We start from the raw sequence: 22968 nt of genomic DNA, 5'->3' as shown, positions 1-22968 counted from the left end.
AAGTTGAATAAAGAAAAATAATGCTGCAGCCATAAATCAAATAAGCTCAGTCTGATATCAGCATGAGGTAGAAGATTCCCGCTGTCTTTGATCTCACAGTCTGGTGGCCTGTTGCAGTAATGAAGAGTAATTTATCTACAAAGACCTGTTAATCTTTACTCTGAAGGTCTCCTCATAATTTCATTTATTGGCTATTTTTATCACTGCAGCAGAGCATGAACACCACACCACCTTGGGCTGTTCAAAGAAAAAAAAATATATATATAAAAATATACACTCTGGGATGCATTTGCAATTATACCTTGATTTAATATGCTATAAAACCAAGATAGTTTTTCAAATTGCTCACATTTGGTTTCTGAATTACAGACAACCAAAACCACTCCTCACTAGTTCCAAGACAGTAAGTAATATCTCACCGACTTGGAGGAGCTCTCTATACTAGTGTAAAGCTCATTTTTGGTACTAATCTCCAGGACAAAAAAGCTCATTTTTGGTACTAATCTCCAGGACAAAAAGTTCACCCATTGTCATTAGCAAATATTTTCCAGCTCTAGTTCAGATCAAACCAAATTCATGTGCTGGAACATGCTAGTTAAAGCCGGGGATCTAAATCCAATCAGGCTGAGCAGCAACACCAGAAAAATGCTGGTCATATATGCTCTCCATTCCATCAAGTTTCATCTATCTTGCAAAGAAGGGCAGCGGCTTAGGTCTCTTTAAAGCTGTCCCCAAATATGCACTAGTGTCTGCTGGCCTATCAGATAAAGTAAAAACAAAGTTGCACCATGACAGAGTGAAAATATTATTGAGTATGTAGATTTTTGAAAGGCACTACAATAGATGATTCAGCTGTGTGTTCTAACACACCCTTGTTCTGGGCTGTTAACCACAAACAAGAAGTCTGCTGTCATCTCCTCTTTCCTCTGAGTGTAGGCCATCAGTCACATGACCGTGCGGTGCAAGAACAAAGCTCGACAGATAAAGCAACAACTGAAAAGTTAAAATCACAAATATGCTTTTTCAATTTTGCCAACATGAGCACTGTGTAGGATTCTGCACCCACTTTTCTCAGCGATGCGTTTGTCTATGCTAAGGGGCTCCTTTAGACCGTCCCCTCCGAAAGGAGAAGGTGTGGGCTCCTTCATGCCGTTCTCCTTAGCAACGCTTGCCGGTGCAGTTGTTTGTTGTAGTGCACCACTTGCTGGTGGAGATGTCTTCTCTCCTGTTTTTTCCTCCTGCGGCCAAATATAGATGAGCACAAGGACACACAGACAGGTGGGCAGAAAACAAAAACAAAAAATATGTTTTCGTCACAGCCAACTCTTGAACTCTCACACCACCTAGTGGCGATAGGTAATAGCAGCACAGTGAGTCAGCAGGACCAGAGAATCTTAGCTGTCTATGAAAAATACAACACTGCAGACTGTGTTTAAATTGAACCTTGTGTCCATTTGTCTGCTCGCTGCCTGGTCCCACGTTGTCCAGGGATCCTATCTTAGACTTGGCCTTGATGTTGACCTTGTGGGATTCGATCTTCACGTCACCACCGCCTGGAGCAGGAAAACAAAAAGTGGCCTTGAGAGCACAATGGAGGCGGTTAAGAGTTTAAAGGGAGGAAAAACAGAAGAGTTTAAAGCTGAACCTGGCTTATGCTTGATGTTGTCCTTGGAGCCACATTTTGAGGTCACCTTGCTCACGTCAACCTTCTTATTCAAGATTTGCACCTGGAGGAGAACACACACCATAATGCTGCCCATTAAATCACCAGATCCAGCGCAGAACGTAGCATTAGCATCCACTCAGCTCAACAACAAAACCCATTTACTTTTCGAGGTGTCAGCATCATGCTTTTACGGTATGAATGCAAAATGCTGGAGAATGCCATTCAGCTTAAATTTCATAGAGAAACACGTTGCACATACTTTATTTGTCCTTTGTTTGTCATGTTCTTTTTTTGTTGTTTATATGCATCTCACAAAAGTGTCTATAATGATGCATTTGCTGCTTTTTAATTCTAGTACTGCAGGAATTGGGGGGCCTCCCGTGGGATTTGGATTTATTTTAGACACTCAGATATCTTTTTCAGGAATCAAATGATCACAACATGCACACATTTATATAAATCAAACGTAAAATGGTGCACAGTATGTGCAGGTAGATGGTCTAAAAATGGCAAAATTAGCCTAGCTTAATCTTCAGACTGACTTGGTACATAAATCCTCACTATATATTAATACAATAAAACCTTTGGTGTTTTATTCACAAGCCTTAGCTGGCAAAGCTGTTGTTGAGAGCAGCCAAGAGATGCAATGGGATAGTGCAGCAGGTGTTTAAAGCAGATGGGAAGAACAACCGGAGGGGTGGACGCTCAAAAGTAAAATCAATCAAAAGTGCAAACAGTGGGGGCCACTGATGTGCTAATTACAATGCTTCAATTCCAGGCTACTTTGAAGATGATCAGTTTCATTTAAACGTTTGATATAGGAGAAGGCGGCTTGATAGCTGAACTCAATTTCCTCCTCGCTCTGATGGATACTCCAATAGTTTCTAGATCAGACCCAATCAGCGAAGATTGACGGATCCAGAATGTCCATTCTGCATCAGAGTGAATGGATCTCTTTGAAACATTTGGCTTTAAAGCAAGCGGCGAGGGCTTTGCATAATATGTATATAAAAAAAAAGGAGAGATGCAAATGCGTCCAACCGATCCAGAGTCTTGCCCTTGGCTCCAGCAGTACTTACATTGCCACCTCCAGGGACATGTTTGATATTGTCCTTGGAGCCACAGCGGGAGGTGACGTGGCTGAAGTCCAGCTTTTTGTGCACTATCTGAACCTAAAGACAGGCAGGCGGGGACACACACACAAAAGCGAAAGAGAGAAAGGAAGAAAAAAGAAGAGAAAGAGAAAGAGAGGAAAAAGAAAGAAAGTAGCAGCAGAAAAGAGCAGATCAGCTGGCGGCTTTAGATGGCCAAAAACAGAGTAGACTTGTACTAAAACTATGGAAGAGATTCTGTTATTGAGTTGCTTCGCTATGTTAGCTCAGTGGTTCTTGAAAGCATTGTTAATTGCACATTTTAGGGAACACTTCTTTAAAGGGGGGTGCGTTCTGACAGAATAACAAGAGTGCTTCCATAAAATGCGTTAGCTACATTAAAACAGCACAGAAAATGAGACCGAGCACATGCAGCAAAAAAAACAAAAAAAACAAAAAAAAAAATCTGTGATTTTAGAATTGGTGCTACTCAAAACGAAAGAAACAGAAAGTGACAGACGGGGCTGCTACCTTTCAAAACTTTACAATGTAGCCTGTGCCCATGATTTTTTTTTAAACGACCTGCTGCTATGCACATTTGTTTGGCTGACCTCCAAAGCAAACCTGTCTTTCACCTTCAACATGACAAACATTTAATGAATACAATGATTTTTGATTTTGTTTTCTGCTTACTCTCACTGCTCCCAATCTACTGCTGCATACTGCTGATCAGATGGCTGAAAGAAAACTCCTACACTTTTGTTACCCTTACAAGAAAGACAAATTCAAATACACACACACACAAAAAACCGGACTCTGTTGGGCATGTTTGTAAAGCAGCTGAAGGCTGGATGACTAACAAACAGTTTGTCCAACCAGTAAAGTAGCTGAAATTATCTGAAACACATGTTGCTCATCAGGAAAAAAAAAAGATAAAACCACTATTGGTCTATTATTAATCCTTGTCAAGATAAAAATAGAAACACGATACATGTATGTCATTTAACTGTGATATTCAATAGGTCACAGTAGGAAAGTTTTAAGATTTGATGCTTTTAGGTCAAAGCTTTTAAATTATGTTATGCATTTTACATTTGTGTGTAAGCACAGCAGAACTATTATATTTTTACACATGGTTAAAGGGAATATCTCATCTGAAAATTCAAAGTTGTCTGAAATGAGGTGAGAAGAAATACTCCAAAGCTTGAAAGTGTTTTTGGTTCAATCAAGGATAATGAAGCATGGATATGATGCTGCTTGATAAACACATTATCAATATGTCTATACCTATTGCAGTTCAAAAGGTTTTATTAAGCAAATCCGAATCTTAAGAAACTAACTTCTTCACTACAAATTATTTATTGCGCTGTAAAAATGGAGCAAATTTAGCTCCACATCGCAAAATGCTTTGATGTTGGCAAGAAGAAGCACGTCATTTTCAATAGTAATAAAAATATATTATGACAAAGAAGAAACACGTTTTTTGTTGTGCACTAAGGTGACTCAAGTGTAGGAAATGAATTTGAGTTAAAGGAGACAATTTATCAGTAGTATTGGCTAAAGACTTTTGAGAATAAAACCAAGCAAGGTGGGAGAAATAAATTTCATGAATCTCTACTATGTATTCGACATAAAGATAAACGTTTGAAACGTGTGAAATAAAAATGCCCAGCAGCAGACGTAAGGCGGGTTCCTCCGATCTCTTTGTGTCTAAGTCTCCCTCGCTTGGATAAAACACAGCACGATGACGCAGGTGGAACAGGCGCCGGATGACTCACTAAGCACAGCGAGCACACATACATGAGCATACACACACAGGAGCAGCTGGGCACGAACACCTTCTCCTGCTGTGTTTTTTTCTCATTTATGTTGGACTAAAAAAAAGAAAAAAATCATCAATTTACGCAGACAAATCAAGTTGCTGTGATGTTACGGTTCATTTTTAAACCTTAAAACTGCAATTTTCAATCATAGAGAATGCAATAGGATAATATCCTACAGCATTTCCACCACTGAAGAAAAGCAAAGCCTGTTTCAAAATAATAATTGGACTGAACTTTTACAGCGGTTTTCCAGTCACACCGACTACTCTAAGTGATTTACAATAGAGCCAGGTTCGCCCAGTCGTACTCAAAAACCCAATGATACAACATACACAGATGAGTAGGCAGTTTAGTGCCAAGCAGAGACCAATGTGAAAGGAGGAATTAATCCCACAACCTTCAGTTGCAAGACCGCTGAACCCACAGTCACCTTATTTGTTTGTTTCATGCGGTAAAACGAGTCAAAACTTTAATATGATGATGTGAAAAACTAAATTCTTGGACAGAGATTATGGTACCCACTAAGTTCTTTGTTTCTTGAATATTGTTTCCACATTTTGTGATGTTGTGATGTCAAAACTACATATTTCAATGTTGTTTAAGGATTTTCTCTGACAGTCCAAAATAAAGTAATGTAAAAGAAGTGGGAGAAAAGTCATGCATGGTCGGAAAAGGTTTCGAAACATAAGAAGGAAGAAATTGAGGTGTGCGTTCGCATTCAGCCTCTCTTAAGCTGATAGCTCTAATTACAATCAAATCCCTTCAGAAATCAAGTACTTAGTAAACAAAGTCCAACTGTGCGTAATTTCAGTAGAAGTCCAGATGTTTTGAGAGAGGCTCTTTTGTCAGAGTTTGATGTTTGTCAGAAAAAAATAAATAAATTAGTGAATAAGCAGCGTTGGGGAGACAAAGGAAAGTCAAGCTGTGGAGATATTTAAAATCAGGGTTCGGCTATGAAACAACAAAAAATGAACATCCACCTAAGTCGTCAACAAAGCAGCTCTGTTGTAGCTCAGGGGCAGGAGCAGAGATTGTTAATGATTCAGGTCAAAGCATAGTTCAACTCTAAATCAAATTAATTTTCTGTGGTAAACCAGAGAACGAATTGTCACTCATGCTGTATAGTCTGACTTAGCTTGGGCTTTTCTGCAAGTCTCTAGATGTGCAAGGCTTCTACAGACATACTAATTGCTGCTGTAATTTCTGCAAAAGATGATTTTAAAAAGTTTGAACATAATGGGTGGAAGGTTTGGTTGAATTCGTAACGCCCCCCTTTAAGATTGTTATTGTAAAAGAATGTGCAAAACCCAATTATTGATTCTTGTCATTATTGTGCCTTGCTCTGCCACATAAAATACAAGTAAAATAGATTTGTGCCAGTAAATGTAAAAACTTAAAGTCCACAAAAAACAGCCCAGAATTCACATTGTTTATTTCTTGGACGTCTTTTTTTTTTTTGCCTTGAAAGTCCGACAGCTGCCTTCACTGTCACTGGAACTGGGAGATGAAAGAAACAGTTCAGAAAAAACACAGACATACAGTAAAGGAAGCAAAGCCGCGGTCTCAGATTTTCAGCTCGACATGCTGGCAGATCTCCTTTGGCCTGCTAATCAAAAGTGTAACTGAAACATTTTTTTCTGCTTTGTTTTATTCTTAGGATGGACGTGCACAAGTGCACAGAAAATGGAGGAAAGAAACAGAGATATTTATCCATGGCTGCACTGAAATCAGGCGTCGCTGGAGGCGAAGCCGGAGACAACAGAAGAACAGAGGAAACATTTTGAACGACTCCATTTTATACAAGATGTCACATCAAGCAATGTGGGTCCCTTGCTACGTCCTGCAGACAGTATGAGTGGAAGCAGATGTGTGAAAAATGGAATTAGTTGACTTAGATTGGTTGTGGTGCAGTGACATCAACATGTTAGAGATAATGAAACAATGCAAAAGAAACAATTTAAAAAGGACCTTTTTATTTAAAAATGTTGTATCAAGAATTACTTCTACCTTTGTTGGTGGAAAATGTTTTGACATTACAACTAACTCTTTGTATGGTTCTTCTGCAGCTTTTTGCTTTTTTCCACTGGCATTCTGATGATTTATCCTTGGAGGTAAGCTCCAAGTCTACGAGTTTAGGATGCCTCCTTGCCATCACCCTAATCTTTAGTTCTCTCCATGAATTCTTCATCAGATTCCAGTATGGACTCTGGGCCCAAATCATAAATACTACTTCGACCCAAAGAAATCAAGTTGGTAAAATAGAAGATGACTTTAAAGTCTGCAAAGGGGATTGATTAATTTTGGTCTCTTTCACTTCTTAAAGGTAATCAAAATAAAGCTCAACACTGTCCGACACAAACACAAGACAGTACAATGTGTTACTATTAAAAAAACTACCACTTTTACAACTAAGTTCAGATATTTTTCATCCATTCCTGGAGTATATAACTAATAACGAACAGTGGAAATAGCACAAACATAAAACAAAAACAAAGTGTAGTTTGTGATGTTTCTATGAACATCAAGCCGTGGTGTGTGTTGAGTGGATGTAGATAGGATGAGTGGCATTTTATGGCGAACGCAGATAGGTGGGAGAATGCCGTGGTGTGTGAGGTGGCAGAGACTCACTCTGGCCTTGGCGGCGGGGGTGGCAGGGTCAGATGTCTTGTTGTTCGGGGTGGAGGAGACCTGGGGAGACAACCAGGCCCCTAGTCAATAAAAACCTCCAACCAACCACACGCCAAAGCACAACGACGTGGAGGAGCAGAAGATCGCAGAGGGCCATGAGGTGGATCAAAAGGAGAGCGGCTGGGTAAATCCGACGTGTGTGTGTGTGTGCATGTGTGTGTGGGTTGTTACAGCCAATGAACATCAAGGAGTGGGTGGGAGAAAACACAACATGAATCAAGTACATCTAGTCCACAGACTGAATGTATGAACCATTTTAAACAAACAGTCTGTGTAAATGGATCAGAAGATATTTAAATGGTAAGAAACTGAAGCAGATGGAGCGCCTTCAAAATGATAACAATGAAACAGTGGATGAGTTCAGATTTATTAAAACTGAATCATATTAGTGCTAAGCGACAATTATACTGTCTTGCTGAAGCATTCATATCATTTGGACTTTTTCACGTCTTTTTTTTTTAGTCTGTTTTATTATTTAATGGGATTTTTTGTGACAGAACATAATTTAGCCCATAACTGTGGTAAGGGAATGTATTCAACCCCCTGTCTGAATAACTCACTGTAAATATGCTATATTTGCTGTATTTCATATCTATGTTTTTTGGGGGGTGATATCTCATGACTGCAGGTTTTGTCATCCTTATCTAATTCTGCTGAATCGAATTGAGAGTGTCTGGGACAGAAATGTCAAAATGTCACGTTTTCCTGCTGTGTGTTCAGTTTTTAGTCTAACCAGCCTCTAGTTTTTTTTTTCTTAGCTTAACTTTGTGTTAATCTCCCAATACTCGTAACCAGAAACAGAATCTGTAAAGAAATATTTAAATTTCTTTACGAGCTGTCATGGTGTGTCATGTGATGCTTATAAATCTTGCAGGCCTTCGTAAACGAGCTGGCTGTAACTTACACACAAGGGAACTGAAAACAGTTGGATGTACTGAATTTTATTTAAGGTTATCTAATTTAAGGAGGCTGAATACAAACTGCATGCAACACGTTTCTGATTTCTATCTTTAAACAAATGAAGATTCTCATCTTTCTGTTACAATTTGTATTTATTTATTACTTTGTGTCAGTTATGTCGCCTAAAATCCCATTAAATAAGCTGGGATGGAAGTTTCAGGGTATAATGTGACAAAATGTGAAAAAAATTCAAATGTGTGTGAACATTTCTGCAACGGTGGTATAAACAGCTGCACAGAACAGCATGAGACCAGACAAAGAATGAGGAGACACATCCCAACAATGGTCTGCAATTTAGCAAATACAACACCACCAGCCACATTACAAAGTACTGAGATGTAAAAAAAAAAAAATATATATATATATATATATATATATAATATATATCGCAGATGGATGGTAAGTAGAACAAAAACAACAACAACGAGGTAAGTTGATGCGTACATCGTTTTTGTTAGTGTGATTCAGGGCAGTGGTTAATTCTGGAAAGGGACAAACAACATGTCTGACAAAAAAACAACAACAAAATAACATGACATAGGATTCACCCCCAGAGTTCCTGTAAAAATAGACGTGTGTCTGAAAATCCAAGGCCAATACAGTTTAAAGAAATGTACCTAACATTACACATGTCACCTGATAATTGTGGGGGAAACAAGAGGTCATAGTGAAGACGAAAAGGAGTGACGCCAAAAGAGATGTGCGCCTGCTGATCTCTTAGAGAAATTCAGTGCAGATGGCGTCTCTGTGGGTCTGTGGAGGGTTTGACAGATGTGAGCAGGTTTGTGAACCCTGCTTCATCCAGCTACAGACTGCTGCATCCTGGCCTGCAGCTCCACAGCACGACCAGGCAAAAGAAGGTTAATGACGCATGGACTGATCTGACAGAGAGCTCTGCACTTTTTAAGGAGAACAGAAGGACAAAATTTGCTCCTGCGCTGTTAGATAACAAGAAGCTGCCTCACGCGGTGTAGATAGTCTTTAAACTGCAAAAGAGCCAAAATTAGCTTTCACTATCCTCAGAAAGAGTAAAGGCATCAACATATACACAGTACGATGAAAGGATAAAGAACTGCATAATTTATTGAGGTGCAAAAACATATGGAGAGACATCTGTAAGAATTCATCAATGATTTTGTACTAACTAATGCAAAATAGTTCAACACTTTGAATAGTAGATGTTGCAAGTCTCCCATGCCTGAATATGAAACTTTAGAATAAATTCATGTTTGCTTTTGCCTCCAATGAAAGAACGGAAAGACAGCAGACAATTGAGTTAAGAATATCTTTAGTTAACTTTACATTTGAGTTTAATGTATCCCATTAATAGCTAAAGATCAGTTATCAGGTGATGGCAGGAGACACCAATCACCTCGCACTAGATAGCATTCTATCTAGTGAGAGCAAAAATAAAAAAAAAAAAGCAACAAAAAAAAACTTTTTTGTATTACTGGAAGTTATTGTCCACCCCAAAACAGTACTCACAGAAGTGAAGTTCGGACACAATGGTGTGTGCAATTAGGCATTGATACTAAACATAAAAAGTGGTCTAGACTGGGCAGATTAAAACCAGGCCAGTGGGATGCATATAGGGATGCATAAAACAAAGTTATTTGCTATATGCAAAGTAACTTTAATAATATTCACCAATTCTAACATGGTGAGTGATCAAAAATGAATTTGAATAATGCCATTATCTTTTGTTTGCCTGAAACTTCTTGACGGAAATTTATCCTTTTTATAACATCATTGAAATTGGACCGTTCCACTCTGAAAGAAGGTCGCTTCAAATGCATTATTAAAGGTTTAGTCTTTGTACGTCATGCATTACCACAACCAGTGTAAACCTTTGACCTGAAGCGTAGCCAAAAGAAGACCCGGTTCTGTGACAGAAAACTTGGAGAAGATGGACAAACGACGATGAGCTGCACTGACAGAATATCACAAGGCAAGGCAAGCAGATAAGGGGATCATGTCCATGATTCAAAGTGACAGCACAATTCTCTCCCCAAGACAAGGAGTCACAAACACCAAAGAGACAGAGACAGACAACCAAGTCAGGACACTGAGACATGACAAGATTTGACGTGCAGGCAAAGTATTTGGCATGGAACGAAGGCTGCTTAGCACATTTAAACATGTGCATGTTGAAATGTTTTGTCCATGTATGCTATCATCTTCACAGGGAGATGAATACACCGATGAATACAGATAATGGAGCATGCTGAATGGAGCTGACAGACAGAGGAAGCCAGCAGAAAGATGAAGGAATCGGTGGATCGATGCCGGGAAAGAGAAAGATGTTATCAGAGATTTATAGCTGCTTATCTCCTCATTATGAGAACAATTATAATCATGGAACCTGGTTCAGAAAGCCGCCTTTGAAAAATGATTCTCAAAAGAAAATAATCCCATTCCATTTCTGAAATTACACCAGCATTTAATTGAACTGTAAGTTATAATGGCAATGACTTAAAAAAAGTCCACTAACTCAAGGCTCATACAATTTATGTGATTTGGTTTTCAATGAAAATGCGACTTTTTATTTCAACATCTTTTGTGTTCCATTGTCACGGCTATGGCTGAGTTTCCTTTATAAGCTTCACAATAAAAAGTTTCTTTTATTGTGATGTAAATATTCCACTCTAAAGAGCAACAGATATAAGTACAGGTCCATGAAATGTAATTAAATGATCCTCCAAAGAGAAGTCTGACCAGTTTTGCTGATTAGTAGCAGCTAATTGATGTTACTTTAAGACCAGAACACAGTGGTGGTCAAAGGGCGGCATTAAAACAGCAGCCCTTATTATTTCATCAGCCAGAAGATCCACAACGCCTGGACTGGGTTCTGTATTCAGGCTTTGCAGCTCATTATGAAAACATCTCACTCCAACTTTTAATGTGTGGCCTTCGTATCAGTTCTAGATGTTTATATAAAAATGTTTCTTAAATATACAGCCATTTTCACTATATGTCAGAAGCATACTTTGCATAATTTTGTGCCGTTGTGAAGATTTTATGTGCCTCACTTGCAATACTTCTCACTGTGTGTGGTGACCCTCTTCCAGCTTGGTTCGCTGATCCAGTTGTCTTATTAAAGTTCTTTCATTATTATTATTTAGACACAATTATTATATATATATAATATATTATACTATATGTCTAGTCATATAGATTAGCTGCTTTTTTTTTAGCCATTTCCTGATCGAAGAAGATCAACACACATCCATGTTAGCTGAATGGCTTTTTCTCTTGTCTTTGCCAAGAGGGACTAAGAACAACAGGCCACTGTGTCACATTATATGTACACAGACTATTTTATTTTTATATCTATACCCCAGGTAAACAAGAAGCCATGTATGTAAAAACTGAATGTTTCTTAATCAGTTGGTGACATTTATTTTATAGAAATGGTTGGGGATACTTAGAACTGTGGCAGCTGTAATTTGTAATTTGTCTGAAACTAATTATTTTCCAAAAGTTGTTTTTTTTTTTGTCTCTTACGAAATGAATGAAAATTCAAGCCTTCATTTTATTTGTATTTTTCTGTGACAAATTAAACTTCTGCGCTTTACTCCAGAAGTTGATGACTTGATGCCATTAGGTGAGATTTTGCCAACAGGTAGGCAACTTTGACTATATTGTAATATAACTGCAATATGTAGAAACAGCAGAAAAAGCCTTTTGGAATTCAAACTATGTTATTATGATGTAGCACTTGGCAGCTATTTGAATTACAAACTACCAGCTTGTTTGTTCCACCTTTCAGGAATCCTGACAGGAACATCTCTGTTCTGAATGAGTTATTAACCCCTCTCAGGCGCAGACCCCCTTTTTCGTTCCCCTTACCTTCCCGCCTCCCGGCTGGTACTTGATGTTGTCGATGGATCCAATCTTGGAGCGCACATTCTTCAGATCTGGCGTCGGAGCGTTGATGGGTCGCGGGGTTCGGGGAGGGCGAGGCGCCGCTGGTTTCTTCTCTACAGGGGTCTGCTTGGGCACCGGGGGTTTCGTGATGACGCGGCGGCGATGGGTGGCGGCACCTTCACCATTGGTGGAGGCAGATGGGGTAACCGGTGTGGCTGTGGATGCGGGGTGAGGACGCGCTGGAGGGGACAAGAGGATTACCTTCTAATGACTGTGAAGCAGGAAATATAGAATGGGGGAATTATCACCCCATTCTGTGCTATCAAACATCTTAAATAGCTCTTAATATTGTAACCAAGAATAAAACTTTACTTTTCTTACTTGTAGTTTTGGGCTTCTTGGCCTCCCCCGTCTTGTTCTCATTCTTGTCATTTTTGCTAGCTGAGCAGAGGGAGAGACAGCAGTTTGACGCAAACATGTCCCTGACTGATTCACAGCCTCCTTTCTTAGAGAGGTGAGATTCTGTTTGTGATGTGCAGATAAAAATATGAATGCGGTGTCTAGGAAAGGTTGCAGTTAAATCTAAAGTATAACATGTGATAACTTTTTGCCTGAGGGGTGCCAGTGTGACTCATTGCTCCAGGTTATCTTAGAGTGAGTCTCAGAGACAACAATGTTTCTATAAAGTAATTGTGTAGAAAGAAGTATAGAAACTCAAGATGTCTTGTCAGAGATGACACTGTGTATACCTGTGGTCTTATTCGCCGCTGCTGCAGAGGTGCCGTTCTTACTGGGGGCCTGCCGAGGAGTGGGCGTGGCCTTTGGTACGGGTGGACGTTTCTCTGCGGCGCCATTTTCTGGAGTCTGAAATTCAAAGACAGTCAAGTCTGGGCCACTTCATCTGGGTCGTTTACCAAACACATGAACCCACAGGATTCAGTTGTTGCCTGCAGTTGAAAAAACAATAGAAAATAAAACCAAATCTGCACATAGTTATCAGTTTAAATGGTTTGCCACCAAGTCATTTGTTGTATTGAGCATAAAGCACAGATAAAGGTATTAAAGCCATGTTTAGTAAGAGAGAAAGGAAATTTTCAGTAATGGGACCCTATTAGAGATATTTATGTCTAAGCAAGGGGCTGAATCGCACAGACGGCCAAGCACACAAAAGCACAGCAGTCACCACGCTCTTACCTTTAGAAGTTAAACTCTCTTTCTCCATTGAAAAGTTTAATTTTCTGCTTTAAGGTTCTGCGTTTCTACTCCTGAGTAGAGCAGTTTGTCAAACAAAAAACCCTCAACACCGTTGAACTCAAATTTCTCTAAAATGCCACTCACCAACACATTTTCAAACAACACCGACAACAAAAGATCAGAAATCAAATGCAATAAGCAGAGGTAGGAGTTTTAAGGGCTCTGTGAATTAGCTCTACTGTTGAGGATTTTTCTAACTCAGTTAAACATGATAAAGACTCGTCATGGTATTTGCATAATTTCCTACAGAGGCGCAGAGTATCAGTGGCCTTTAAGCTTCCTTGCACAGCGTCCTCTGAGGATGTTAATCCTTTTGTGTGACAGTATGAACATAAATGTTTATTTCTGCCTCTTTGGTGCGCATGCTTCTTTTCACTGCTGTGTGCACACAGGCCAATAAAATTCTAATCAGGCAGCAATGAGTAAAACAAAGCATGAGAGTTAATAAAAGGTTAAGGCACACACCTGAAATTCATGAAGAAAAGCAGGTGGGATGAGGCTTCAATATTATGAGATTTGAAATGAGATTTGGGACAGAGGGATGGTCCATGATGTCTGACGTCCCACAGGAAAAGAAGCACTTTTAAAGTTTTATTAGATGGGAGATTTTGTGTGGGTAAAAAATAAACACCTTTTATGAGCTTCTTCAAGCAGAAGTGAAATGTCCTGATTGTGAAGTTTTTGCAAAGTTTAAGTGGACACTGCATGTATAAACTGAGACGTTTCCCTTTTCCTCTATGCCAAAGTTTACCATGCAAAAAACATGCTGATCAATTAAGGCTTTATTGATGCGCTGCATCATTTCATGTATGACACAAAGGATTTGAACTCACCTTGGCAGCCTTGGTCGAGCCTGTGGCTGGCTGACGTTTTGCAGCGGTGGGTGTGGTCGCCTTGGGCACAGGGCTTTTTTTATTGGCTGCAGTGGGGGAGGGGCGTTTGGCAGAGTTGGCCACATCATTGGTGGAAAGGGTGGATGGACGCGATTTGGCTGAGTTTTGTTTGGTTGGACCAACATCAGGCTGGGTTATGAATGCAAATGGGGGGGGGGGAAGGCAGAGTAGCAAAAAATAAATAAATAAAACCCGAAAGAGAAGAGAAAAATAAATAAAGGAGGGCAAAGAGGGGGGAGAAGGAAATGCAGCGGTGAAATCTCAGCAGCAACAGAAATATGGCAGCATAGCCAGAGTCCATATGGCAACCATAAAAAAAATAATAAAAATAATTACAAAAGATCAACTGGAAACGCACCTTCCATAGGTAATGAGCAGTAAATTATAAAAGCATCAAATGAAATAACTGAGCAACCCACAGAGAGCAGATGATATGGAAAGTGGCCTGAGGTGTGACTCACTACAGCACATCCAGAAAACACCCACATTAAATATCTGCATGATCAAAGATCACTTTGGAGTGGTAAGAGCATTTCTGTTACCACTGGATCCACTGCCACTTTGACTGACGTGAGTTCGTGCGTGTGTGTGTGTGTGTGTGTGTGTGTGTGTGTGTGTGTGTGTGTGTGCGTGTGTGTGTGTGTGTGTGTGAAGGGCACTTTGGGTTGGTGTGTTGCAGACGCTCACCTTGCTCTTGCTGTCGGCGCTTGGCACGGTTTTGCTGCTGTTGCCTGTGGGAGACTTGGCTGGGCCTTTTCCTCCCCTCTCTTCCTTCTTGTCAGCCGGCTTCTTCTCCTCCTCCTTTTCGTCCTTGTTAGTCTTCTCTGGCTTGTCCACCTTCTCCGGCTTCTCGCTAGCCTTGTCGTTCAGCTTCTCCATCTTTTCCTCGCTCTTGAGGATCATCTCTGGCTTCTGGTTCTTGTCAGTGTTGTTGTCCTTCTTCAGCTGCTCTTCCTTCTTGTCCAAGTTTCCGATTTTGTCCGTCTTGCCGGAGAAGATGTCCATCTTCTCCTGCTTCTCCTTGTTGTCAGGTTTCACTGCCAAGGAAAGAGTTTTGTGGCCAAAGTTAGGCTAATTTAATAAAGCATGCTTCGAGAAAATAGCTGATAACAAATACAGTGAGTATATACAGTATAGCTGGGAAAATGTCATGTTTTTGAGAGAGATTTCAGAAAACGTGACCAATCTAATTTAAAATACATTTTGTAAAATGTAAATAAAAAAACAGATCTGGTATAAACTCTTTTTGGGCAAACATTAGATACTAAATTGGGTTAAATAAAACCCAATATATTTGGGTTTTACCCCTTTGCATCTTCTTGCTAAAGCCACTGTTACCAAGCAGTTACTTTTGAATTAAATTATAAAGTTCACATTTTGGACAGTATTGACCCATAACATTAAGCAGCATGCTAGAAATCAGAAGTCAACAGCAACAAAACTAGACATTTTACCACAAAAATGCAGAGTTTCTAAAGCTTTAACATCCATTGTAATTTTTTTGCTCCTTTATTGTGGTAGATTCTCTGGAAATTAATATGCAAGTTGTAGAATATAAATAATTCCAGGTCAATTAGATTTAATACAATTGATTGAAAACTGTTGTTTAAGAAATGCATGTAAAATCGTCATATTTCAAAGAAATCTCATATTTATGAGACACAAACAGGCCTATGTTTGGCTTGTAAAAAAAAAACCCTTCGAACTGAAAGCTGAGTTGATTAGTTTGCGAGTTTGGCTGCTGCTTAAAATACTTCATTCCTAATGGTTGAGAGGACACAAATGAAGGTGACATTTTACAATGTCCTAAAATAGCTCACCAAAGAATTGATTAGAAAAGAAACATGTAAGACAAGTAAAAAGCTGATTGAAATGGGTGGATTCACATGCTAATTCTGTAATTACAAGATCATGCGGCACTGGCACGTGTTGACAGCAGTGGCTACGGAAAACTGCAAAGACAGGTAGTGAGAATTGTTTTGGCCTGTGCCAGAAAAAGCAACAAAGTCTGGCAAGGGGTGTCTTGAACTCATTAGTCTTGCTCTGATTTGCCTTGAGGAAATTAATGCATGTTTTGGGGAATAAATGGATGCTGGTTTCCATCACCATAGCAAGGATCACAAAAGCTTAGCACACATTCTCACTATTTGATCTTTAAGAGCACCGATTAAAGAATTGGAAATGTTTCACTGTGTTATTAACAAAACATGGTCACGTATGTCAAATTCAAAGATAAAAATAAAATTATGTTCATTTGTCCATCACAATTTTAGCTTATCTCAAATGAAAAGGCGCTTAAAGCAGCACTTCTGTTTGACACATTTAAGCTTCTTTCTCACTGATTGTTTAGAAACACATTTTAAATCCAGTTCAATTGAAATCAAAACATTTAAACACTCAATAACATCACAGAATAAATATCAGTGTTGTAGAAATGAATCCACTCAAACATGTTTCATTCTGACGTGAGTAAAGATATATTACCTCTAATTTATTTTTATTTTAAATATACGCTATTGACTTTAGTGACATGGTTATGCAGTCTATCCTCGCTTTCTTTAAAGCTTACATTTGCACATATGCTCACATTAAAAAAACTCCAACACTTAAGCATCTAACAACTGGAAGCAAAAACACATTTGCCTTGCGGTTCTGATAAGTGAAACATCTTTCACCGACAGAAAAGTATCACATCGCATCACTTGCTAGTTTCATCCTCACTTCTGTTATTTATAGATTTGAACATCCAAGTGGAAGATTCTATGTAGGTCGTGGCAGCAGATGATTCTGGTTCTGCTCGGTAAACAGGACAACCCATTTAGTCTAATGCTCGGCCTTATGTAAGCCCTCACAATGGTGACAGGCTGTCTCCTCAAAATCCATGTCAGCACGGTCGTCCCCAGTCCTGACAGTAGTCGGTGTGTGAGGCACAGAGGATTTCACATCAGGATTGCTAGCTGCTTTCTGTCAAAAAAACCCATTTTTAATTCAAACTGTGAACAACGCATTGCATTTGAAATGTTCTCCAGAAACATCTATTTTAAACTTTTTCTAGTCTCAAAGTTTTGTTGATTAAATCTTCTCTAAAAAGTAATTACTGCTGTTGATAAATCACAAATTAACTATGAATTTTTTTTCCGATTCAATTTTTCTAACCACATTCAATCCTGAACATTGTGCTACAATCCTATAGAATCAAGAAATCTTCAAAAGAACCCACCTAACAACATTAAGTAGATTAAAAGATCTCAAAATGCAACACGTCATGCTTGGATCTAAAGAATTTCAGGAGCACATGAGAAACAAGGTCACCGGTACCATCAGTCACCAAGTCACCAACGTTTCATTAAGTATGCATCAATGATTCGTCACAAAACAAACCAGAACAACATGTAACATACAGCAGGCCTCACTTAGCTTCATGTTCCAACATCACGAAAGAGAACCGGGAAAAATGGCTGCCATGGGAGGATTCAATGCAAAAACTACAGATGACCTGAAACGAGGCACAGTTCCATCTCTTATTTCCCAAAAAGCGTCTTAATGGTGATAACAAATGGAGACTTGAATTCTGTTCTCTGTTAAAAAGTATTTAATATCAATCTCTAGCAATAATTTGTGGCGTTAAGAAAGATCCGAACAATGCCGACAATTTCACCTCTGAAGGCCTTAACAAATTCAAATTACATTTCTGGAGTGAGCTTCACTCCAAACACACAAAATCTTACCAAGTATTTATGTTTTGTTTCAAGCACAAATATGTACATTAATTTACATAGTTATAATTAATTTCCCTTTTTCAATTTGTACACGATAAAATACAAAACAAGGGAAAAAGATCAGACTAAACATAATTACAAGTAACTTTTCAGCAAGATAAAAATGCTTGTTCTAAGTCTAGGAGTTGTCTAAGTTTGGACTTCAATGCGATTCAGAAACTGTAACCTTAAACAGCTGGTGTGGCTGAATTAAAATAATCTGCAAAGAATGATGGGGGAAAAAAATTCCTCCAAAGCAATGTAAAAGATTCAATCGGTGTTTGGATGAGTTGCAAAAAATATTGCTTTTCTGAAAATCATCAGTTCAGTTTGACTAAATAAATAAAGTCTTCATTTGGGAACTCTTTCGATTTTTCAAGGTTGATGACCTGAAATGTTTAAGTGCGACACAAAGAAACAACAGGAGAAATCTTTTTTTCGGAGCACGGTAGAAAGCATGCGGATAGACAATTTGGTCCTTGTCAATTTCCAATAAGCTCTCCTCATACTTAGCGGTACAGGAGCAGAGTTTAAAAATATCTGCCTAGAGATATGAGAAGAAACACAAAAGGGAGGAGCACAGTGATAATCAAAAGGAGAAAGACTCAGTCACAATGTTTACATAAGTATGATGGTTAAAGACAGACAGCTGGGAGAGAAAGGGTTAGAAAAACACCAGCGCTCTTTGAGGCCGCCAACATGTGTGTTACATAACCGAGAGTGGACAGGCCAAGCCACGGCATGCGGCGTCCCTTCATCTCCATCTGAACTGAACCGACAGCATCATTCCTGCTTTTTTCCTCCTTTCTTTGATTTGTCTTCATTTGCTTCTTTGCAGCTACCTGACAGCACATGCAGCCTGTTGCTGGCTGTCATTATTTGAAATACACTTATTGTGTTATTCTGACCTGTGCCTTCATGCTTGCTCAGTCTGTGAGCAAACATGGCTGTGTTCAATCTGAGGAAAGGAAAGAAACTGTGCAGCTGGCGGTGAAAAAGCAAACGCCACACATGTTCGGTGTTCAGTTAAAGCCATTTATAATCCGCATGAGAGACCTGCTTCTTCTTCATCTTCTTCTGTAGCCGTAATGAAGTCAATTCCAACATGGCGACGTTAAGCATAATGCGATGAAAACTCATAACTTGCTCCAACTCTTTCCTAAACCCTCTCTGCGGCATAGCCTCATGAATTTTAATGTTCAGGACTCCCTGCAGTGTTTTGGTGTCTAACAAAGGAAATATGCATGATTAGAATCCATTTTCTTTAGAGAACAGCAAAGAAAAATAAGAAGAGATTTCAAAGACATAATGGATCAGCTAGAGCCCTCCGACCCCCACGGCCCTTTTTCATTTCTCGGGCTCCTTCTGTGATCCAAGCACTTTGTATCCAGATCTGTGAAACCAGAAATCAGCAAAGGGACGTCTAGAACATTCTTTCTGGTGACTGTCAAAGACAATGACATGTCAGGCAACAAAAACAAATTCCAGCAAATTACCGCCACCAAATAGATTTGAAGCAACTGTCTTTTCTGAGCTCATTGGCAACGTTTCCCCCTTGACACTGTGTTCAAAAAGGTCTCATAAATCACGATCTGGTCTTACCCAATAATGTGCAAAGCGTTATTCTGATATGTGATTAAAAAAAAACCCCCAAAACTACTAACACTAACTCAGATCAATTAAGATCTTAAAATCGAACCCGTTTTAGTCTGAAGACTGAAAATCTGCAGACTAAAACGTACAGCTGCCGGCAATCAGCTGCAGCTGCTGATGGAATAACTGTTTGTGGTGGAGAGAGCAAACGATATAGAGAGGACTTCAAATGAACTCGCAGTCTGGCTGATTTAGGCACTGGGTTGTAAGACACTTTTGGTTGTTCTAAAAAAAGATGCTGAATTTGTAAAAATGTTGCTCATTATTTGTAAAAGTATAAATATCCATCCACTTCTCAAATACATTAGAATTTGCCACAATGCGACGGAATGTAAAAACTCTAAATAGTTCGAATAGGTGATGTTTGGACATCCTATGGTGGGTGAGTATCTCATTGCTGAAATAACACCTTCTAATTGAATAAGTATCAGCGTCACTGTTGAAAAACAGATTTTTTATATTAGATGTGCTCATCCCTGAAATCCAAAATATAACTTTGAAAAAATGTTAATTCATATTATCAACAAATAAGATTTATTTACAGCAGTTTTGACAGCAGATCAGTTTTCAAAGTCTAGACTTTATCACAAGAAACATAAAAGCTGACAACCTTTGAAGCTTCTGCAGGAAACGATCTGTATTGTGGCACATAAAATCAATGGCAACGGGTTAAAACAAGTTGACCGTAAGTCGATTTATCGATTCCTCTTTTGTTGTATGTGGGACAAACTGCAGTCTTGCTCACAAAATGCAACAATAGCTTCAGAAATTGAAAGCGGTGGCATGCCGAAAAGCAAGACCAGACTCTGCACAATATGTGCATGGTGCAGCTGCTGGTTTTGTTAACCACAGGGAATAGTGAGAGAATCCCAGACAAGACTTCACTCTGAAAAGCGTTTCGCTTTGCATTTAAGCTATGATCAGAGCATGAAATCTGTCCTTTTTAAATAAATACAGTAAAATGATTTGGGTTTATGATTGTTTTTTCTGGGGAAACAAAGGCATGTTGGCCTGTTTTTGGCTCTGATGCTACACCTGGAGCAGTTCACCTTCACTCTCCTCCAACTGCGCAATAACAAGCTGCAGAAGGCCACATGCAGTGAGCTATAACTTTGTGCTCTCAGATTGTTTTTGTCTGGATTTGCCATCTGCCCTCATTTTATAAGCAATATAAGACTAAAGATAGATACACGGTTTATCAATCACAGATATGAACGACTGTGTCGTAGGTGGTTCTAGCATGAATGCTGCTCAGGAAAAGCTCCTCCTTTTGCATAAGTTAAGGTAAAACCAATCAGAAGACATAAAGCACAATTATACAACAGGTTCAGGTTTCTGCATCACAAAGTCTTGACCCTTCAACACAGGAGCCAGACTGTGTCAAATGTGGGGAACAATTTTTGAATAATGTACAACCTCAATAACACCCTGGACTCCTGTTCGGTAGCCACTACCCCAGTAACAAAAAACAAAACAAAACAAAAAAACTTGTGTTTCACAGCAGTAATGTGTCTGATGTATGGTCATATTCAGTCAATTAGAACATGAACTTGCTGGAAGAATAAAATCATTATAAGTAACAGAAATAAATACTTGAAAACATCAGTCTGTGTGTAATAAGTATATTTATATGTACATATATAAGACATATTCTAATCTATTAAATATGGCTATATAATGAGAAATTCATATGAAAAATGACTTGTCTGAAAGACACCCTGGTGCTCTGATTGATAATAAGCAACACATCCTGAAAACCAATCAAAATCCGAGAAAACATCTCAGTGGTGAGGAGGAGACTAATCCTAGTTAGAAAGGTCTTACCTCTGTCTGCCTCTCTTTTTTTTTTATACGTGTGTATTAGTTATACTTTCTTTTGGTGACAAATGATCTTAGGGTGCAGATGTGATGTTTACTCTGTGTGTCTGTGTAGGCGTTTGCCTTTAAAAATCTGAAAGATTCACGTCAGTGAACGCTGCTCGCCTACGCACCCATGCACAGGCACACACACACACACACACACACACACACAAGAGCATGCCTACACAAACGCAGACAGACACAATGCTAGAAATAGCTGCTCTATATTTGAATGAGTACAGTCAGAGTCAATGTCTAATCAATGCCTCCGCTTTCCTGGTGACTGTAGAGTGAAAAGCAGAACACCATGCTCTGGATGGTTTGATAATATCAAAGATACAACAATAAGCAATGGAAATGGAAATAACACATTTCAGTTTTAAATGAAGAAAACTGATGCATGTTACTAGAGTAATAGATGCAAATATCAGTCTTTTAATTTCAACATTATCTTTAACAAAATTTTACCAGCAATCACCAGAGAACATTAAAACATAATTAACTTATTGTCTGACAATTCTCAAATTAAATGAAATACAGCAATGATATGAGGAAAACCAGCACTCCTACTGATTTAACTTGTTAACATCCCGTCAGGAAAGAAAATATTAATGGTGGGGTTTTCATTTTCTGTGTCTTGATGGAAAATATTGTTTACTTAACCTTGCCTGGTAAAACGTTAGGGGCAGATTAACTTGATTTGCTGTTGCGTCAAAGGAGGAAAGCATCTTTGAACCAGATAAGCTTTGAGACATTACATCCACTAATATAATCACTTTCTTTTAATTACCTGTTTTGCTTCTCTGATTTCATTTTTTTTCATGATTGTTAAAAAGGCTACACTAATCCACAAAACATCACAAATTAAAACTACTTATCTCTTGTTTGAATTCAAATTTCACATTCATACAAAATAAAAAATCTCCATTTGCTGTTTTGCATTGAGTGTAATGGCCTTCATCACTTAAACATTTAGGTGCAGAAAAGATGCACGTCACAGTACAGTCTGTACTTTTGTTTTAGGGAAACAACAGAAACAAATCTTCATCTTCTTAGTTTTAATTTTTTTAACATTTTATTGTGTGAATTTTACTTTTGATGAGTTTAGGTTTGATGAAGATGCCAAACAGATGAATGAGCCTGTTGTGCAAACAAATCCCCACCTATGTCTGAGGTACATGTCATTTTACAGGATAATTGTAGAAGATTAGCTTAACTACAGACAGCAGAGCTACAGAAACACTGACACTTTGCTCCTCCCCTCCGTTGGAGAGGCTAACTAGACAACCATGGCTGAGAATCAAAACAATTAACTAATGTTGGAAGTTTTTGACTCTGATAACATGGCGAATACATCCAAAGAAGAGTCTTTCTCCTAAAGACACCGAAGGCATTGTATAGGGGATACTTTATATAAAACCAATAAACAAGATAAGTCATGCTATAACTTACCTG

At 38.8% G+C, this 22968-nt stretch overlaps 1 protein-coding gene across 2 annotated transcripts in view; it reads right to left on the bottom strand.

Annotated features, from left to right (window-relative positions):
* The window catches only part of map4l (microtubule associated protein 4 like), a 78697-nt gene that overhangs the window by 6502 nt on the left and 49227 nt on the right, over positions 1-22968 (bottom strand). For both annotated transcript variants that reach the window (XM_055033478.1, XM_055033479.1), the window contains 10 exons: positions 14930-15279; positions 14183-14371; positions 12845-12959; positions 12477-12536; positions 12078-12334; positions 7209-7268; positions 2746-2838; positions 1646-1727; positions 1444-1553; positions 1067-1238 (listed from right to left, as the gene is read on the bottom strand). In XM_055033478.1, coding sequence (XP_054889453.1) covers positions 1067-1238; positions 1444-1553; positions 1646-1727; positions 2746-2838; positions 7209-7268; positions 12078-12334; positions 12477-12536; positions 12845-12959; positions 14183-14371; positions 14930-15279 — 1488 coding nt within the window. The remainder of the gene's footprint in view (positions 1-1066; positions 1239-1443; positions 1554-1645; positions 1728-2745; positions 2839-7208; positions 7269-12077; positions 12335-12476; positions 12537-12844; positions 12960-14182; positions 14372-14929; positions 15280-22968) is intronic.

This window comes from Poeciliopsis prolifica, unplaced genomic scaffold (genome assembly GCF_027474105.1).
Source record: "Poeciliopsis prolifica strain line A6 unplaced genomic scaffold, Auburn_PproV2 SCAFFOLD008, whole genome shotgun sequence".
In the NCBI taxonomy this organism is placed as follows: Eukaryota; Metazoa; Chordata; class Actinopteri; order Cyprinodontiformes; family Poeciliidae; genus Poeciliopsis; species Poeciliopsis prolifica.
This window is presented reverse-complemented; position numbering and strand designations above follow the sequence as displayed.